Raw genomic sequence first — 5,206 nt, 5'->3', positions numbered from 1 at the left:
GGGAAAAGGCAGTAAAGTGGAGTTGAGGATTATCAGATCAGCCATGATCTCATTGAATGGCAGAGCAGACTGGCCTATTTCTGCTCCTACGTCTTATGGAGAGCTGATTGGTTGGCAAGTGGACTCTGATTGGTAGAGGCATTGCCATGGAGAATGCAGCAGATAACAGCTAACCGTTAACTTGTTTCCTTTACTGATGTTTTATCTTGTGTAGCTGTCCTGGTGAGTGCAAGACGAAAAGCTTCAATAGCGTGTCTCTTTTTTCAGAAATACTCAAGTTCTGTACTACCAAATGACAATAAGTTAGTCTATAAGTTAACCATATACATCAGCAGTATTATGATGTAATGTAAAAGACCGAAATAAGACCAGATTTTGCAGCGTACAGTTGTGTTTTCACATTATAATCTACATTTGCGTAACAGCTAGATCTCAAATTTCTTCTCTTTACCGAGGATTTGGTAGAATCAATTTATATCTCACAGAACCCAACCAAAATAGAAATGAATGAGGGCGGAGAGTGGGGTGGGGGTTAGGGTGGAGGTGAGCTTTAGATAATAAGTACCTGGAGAGCAGCCAAAAAATACACAGTATCATGGGATGGTATTCTGAAAAGATAACAAGAAGCAGAGCCAGCGTGTGTCCCTCCTCTACCTTTGTGTTTGTCAGCATTCCTAAACACCCAATCAAAGGTGCATTAGGCAGAAAAAGTAAACAGTTTCGTTGATTTTTAAAAAATTATATAGGGTGGATGTGGAGAGGGTGTTTCCTCTTGCGGGAGAATCGAGAACCAGGGGTCACTTTTTTAAAAATAAGGGGTCACCCGTTTAAAACAGAGATGAGGTGAATTTTTTTTCACTCAGAGGGTTGAGAATCTTTGGAACTCTCTTCCTGAAAAGGCGGTGGAAGCAGAGCCTTTGAATATTTTTAAGGCAGAGGTGGATAGATTCTTGATAAGCAAAGGGGGTGATAGGTTATGGGGGTTAGGCAGGATGCATAATTCAGGTTACTGCCATGATCTTGTTAAATGGTGGAGCAGGCTGGAAGGGCTGAATGGCCTTCTCCTGCTCCTTGTTCGTATATAACTCTGTTGACACTGCAGCATTTTTTTTTAATTAACGAGAATTAAGCAAGCAATTTATAAGGACAATCGTTTTGGGGTCTGCCTTGCATTCAGCGTTGCCTGAGCTATGGAAATGAAGTCATGTGTGTGTGAGACAGAGCCGGCCACATACATTTCAACGGAGTGTGTGACCCACTGCTTTCGGGTTTGGCAACTGTCGCTGACGAGCATCACTTAGGGACTGTAGATAAGGAATGTGTGTGCTGGATTCTTAACAGTGCAACTTAACTTATATGGTCCTCGCTCTAAGGTCACGTTCAACTCGCTTTTCAGCCAGCACTCCCTCGGTTATCAGCAACAAAAAAAAACCCCTTCCAAGCTGCGGAAACCTGTCCGCAATCCCTTTTTAAAAAAAAACATTGAAGGGGGGTGGAGGGGGGGGACTTTCAAAAGCTCAGAGAGCATTTGGTACCCCAGGAGCAGCGGTACGACTTGGACCGACTGAAAGATGTAGTGGACGTTTGGAATGGGGAACGCTGTCCTGTCTGTCGTTGCCCTTTTCCCGTCCAAACCGTGCCAGAAGTTCCTGCTGGGAGGCGAGGCGGAGGAGATGCCCCCGGACAAAACGATGGATTTGAGTGGGAGACACCTGAGGAGGTTTCCCCTCCAGGTCTGCGCGTTCACCGAACTTGTCAAACTGTACCTGAGCGACAACAGCCTGAGCAGCCTCCCCGCCGAGTTTCACCTGCTGGGCGCTCTGCAGATCCTAGCCCTGGATTTCAACCGCTTCAGGGAGCTCCCCCCGGCGGTGTGCCGCCTCCGCCAGCTCTCCAACCTCTACCTGGGCAACAACGCCCTGTGCGACCTGCCGGCCGAGCTCAGCTCGCTGGCCGGGCTGAAGGCGCTGTGGATCGAGAGCAACTGCTTCGAGCAGGTGCCCGCCGTCGTCTCCCGGCTGAGGCAGCTGCGGGTCCTCCACGCCGGCTGCAACCAGCTGGCCAGCCTACCCCGGGAGCTGGGGCAGCTGCGGGACCTGCAGAGCATCTGGATCTCGGACAACCTGCTCGGCGACTTCCCCCAGGTGCTGCTGGAGATGAGCAGCCTGGAGGTGATCGACGTGGACCGCAACAAGATCCGCTCCTTCCCCAGCCTGGCCCACATGCGGAACCTGAAGCTGGTGATATACGACCGCAACCCGTGCAGGAATGCCCCCAGGGTGGCCGGGGAGGTCAGGAGGGTGGGCAGGTGGGCCGACTATCGCCCCGAGGCCGAGGGCAAAGCCCCGCCGGAGAGAGCGGCGGAGCAAGCCGGGGAAGAGACGGGCATGGAAACGCCGGAGAAGAATGAGCGCAGCAACGATTGCGGTTAAAAAGGTGCTGGAGTTTAAACACTGAAAGCAACTTAACCCCACCTGGCGTCTAAGAAATGCCATTTTCAGATTTCCAGTTTCGCTTTAACTATGCAGAAATACATGCAAAACACATGCTAATTGCACCGTTTTTTCTGTCTCTGAGAAATGTCACATAACAGGGGGTACACTGTTCTGCTAGTGGTAACTTGCCCCCGAGGACTTCAAATCCTTCACCCATTAAAAACTGGAGATGCTCAGCAGGCCAGGCAGCATCTGTGGGAGAGAGAAACAAAGTGAATTGTTTCAGGTCAGTGACTTTTCCTCAGAACTGGAAACCAAAGTTCAGGGATGTAATAATATATGTTAAGCAAGAACAAATGCAGGGGATGGGGTGATGTTGTTAGGACAAGAGGAAAAGGGCGCTAAACATTAAAGGCAAAGGGGATGATGGTTGCAAGGCAAATGGGGGTGGTAATGGAATTTCTTCTCTGAGAGGGTAGTGAATCTGTGGAATTCTTTACCGCAGAGGGCTGTAGAGGCTGGGTCGTGAGGTGTATTCAAGGCTGAGATAGACAGATTTTTGATCAGTATGGGAATCAAGGGTTATGGGGGAAAAGGCAGGAAAGTGGCGCTGAGGATTATCAGATCAGCCATGATCTCATTGAATGGCGGAGCAGACTCGATGGGCCGAATGACCTACTTCTGCTTCTCTGTCTTATGGTTACAAGCAACGAAACAGAAGATGGATATAGAGGAGGTGAAAACAGAACAGAATAATCACCAACAGTTGCTGTCCCAAAATAAAAACGGAAACAGCGATTATGACTTGGAATTGTTGAACTTGATGTTAAGTCTGGAAGGCTGTAAAATTCCTAATCAAAAGATGAGGTGCTGTGCCTCAAGTTTCCACTGAGTTCCATGGGAATAGTATAGGAGGTTGAGGACAGTGAGGTGAGAATGAGGCAAACAATTACAACGGCAGGAACTGGAAGCTCAGGGTCATACTTGCAGACTGAATGGAGATGTTCTGTGAAGTGATGTGTTTGGTCTCCCCAGTGTAGAGGAGACTGTAACGTGAGCAGCTTGATCTTGGCCCACAGAACTGACTTCTTCCTGTATTGATTCTCCATTTGTCCAATCTCTTCCCACTTACATCCACGACTCTTGCTTAAAGCCTATTAAATCTCTTAACTTTTTCCAGTTCTGATGGAAGATCATTGACCTTAAAAGTGAACTATGTTTCCCTCTCCACAAATATTGTCCGTTCTGCTGAGTATTTCACACTTTCTGATTTCTCATGTATTTTTTAATATTGTAAATAACAGGGTCTTTGGATGGCGCAGTACTGTACATTGATAAATCATCTCTGATCAAAAGACAATGGAGAAAACATAAAGGCTGCCAGGCAGAGCGGGAATATTAGAGAGAGCTATGGTGGAATGCAAAAGGAATAACACAAATCATGCGTTTAATAAAACGATCCCCCACCTCCCCAAATGAACTTTGATAATGGGAGACAATCCATAGAGGCTAACATTGGGGAAACCCATTACTGGCCTTCATGAGCATCACCAGACCCAAAATGGTGGGTTGCTGATATTTGTCATTCACAGTACCCAGAGGTCAAAAGCACCTCAAGAAAACTCTAATCACAACAGGAATCTGATGCCTCCCACAACACTGCCATTGCTTTGTTTTACAGGGCTGCTTCTGATAGTATGCTTGACATTGAAGTAACTAGGGTAGACAGTGAAGTAAGTAGGGTATTACTGTACATCCAACCTAATCTGTATCTGATCTGTGAACAAATCACTTGGTATCCTAAGTGGATATGTGTTTAATTCCACAACATTGGTGCAACTCGAGCACAAAAGTTCAGAGTTTTGTTTTCGCGTGATTTCATTTTAGGACTGCTCTTAACAGCTTAACAGAAAGTCTTCACATAGCATCGAGCAATCCAGTTACTACTAACATCTCAGCAATGATTCAAACAGAAGGCGATGGCTGCCAGGCCTCCTTGCATTGCAGTGGGAGGAAAGTGCACTCCACTTTTACACTCACACATCAAATCGTACCTGCTATTCTTAATTTCTTAAGAACAGTTTAGAATGCAAGGCAAGGGCAAAGCAAGGCCGCTATTTGGAAGTATTTGTGTTTCCTCCTACACCTTTACATTAGCAATAATGGAGAACTTCTTGTAACAAAGAATCCTGGGCTTATGCCATCTAATGCATCAACACTTTCCAAGTATGTTTTTTGTTTTGAGTACCTCCTGAGAAAATGCTCATGGAGGTAGAGATGTCTGGTTCTCCACAGTGGCAATTGCTTTCATGCTGACTATTTTGGATTTTGGCATAACTGCTGGCATGAGGCTGCATGGCTAAAATGACAAAGAATTGCAATTTCTGAGCAACAGGCCCAAAACCAAATCCTGCATGTTCACAGTTGCCCTGTTGTTACCAATGTCCACTCCACAGAAGTAGGGTGATTTATCACCATCTAGAATCTATTCAATAGCAGAAGCACTTCTATATTATAAAACGGTCATCATACCATCTTTCTGTACCAGTGTGCCAAAAAGTTTGGTGCAACATTGGCAAAGATAGTGTAAATGCCACTATTAAACTGCGATGCAGATCTCAGTTTAGATGATTTGCCCTTCATTGTCCTTCAGATACTACCATAACGCTTCCTATCTCTGAACAAAATATTTTATATCCATGCATTCCCTAAAGCTTTAGAATTCATAATGTGTTAATGTTTCTTCTAAGATATGTGTTTTCATTTCATGA

The 5,206-nt window shown here is 45.9% G+C and overlaps 1 protein-coding gene across 1 annotated transcript; it reads left to right on the top strand.

Annotated features, from left to right (window-relative positions):
* The first annotated feature begins 1,561 nt into the window (after positions 1-1,561).
* On the top strand, positions 1,562-2,432 carry lrrc10 (leucine rich repeat containing 10). Its single transcript, XM_078567566.1, has one exon. The coding sequence runs from the start codon at positions 1,590-1,592 to the stop codon at positions 2,430-2,432; it is 843 nt and encodes a 280-aa protein (XP_078423692.1). The 5' UTR covers positions 1,562-1,589.
* The last annotated feature ends 2,774 nt before the right edge of the window (positions 2,433-5,206 follow it).

Source organism: Cetorhinus maximus, chromosome 22 (genome assembly GCF_964194155.1).
Source record: "Cetorhinus maximus chromosome 22, sCetMax3.hap1.1, whole genome shotgun sequence".
In the NCBI taxonomy this organism is placed as follows: Eukaryota; Metazoa; Chordata; class Chondrichthyes; order Lamniformes; family Cetorhinidae; genus Cetorhinus; species Cetorhinus maximus.
The sequence above is the reverse complement of the archived record's forward strand: the minus strand, read 5'-3'. Positions and strand labels throughout refer to the sequence as shown.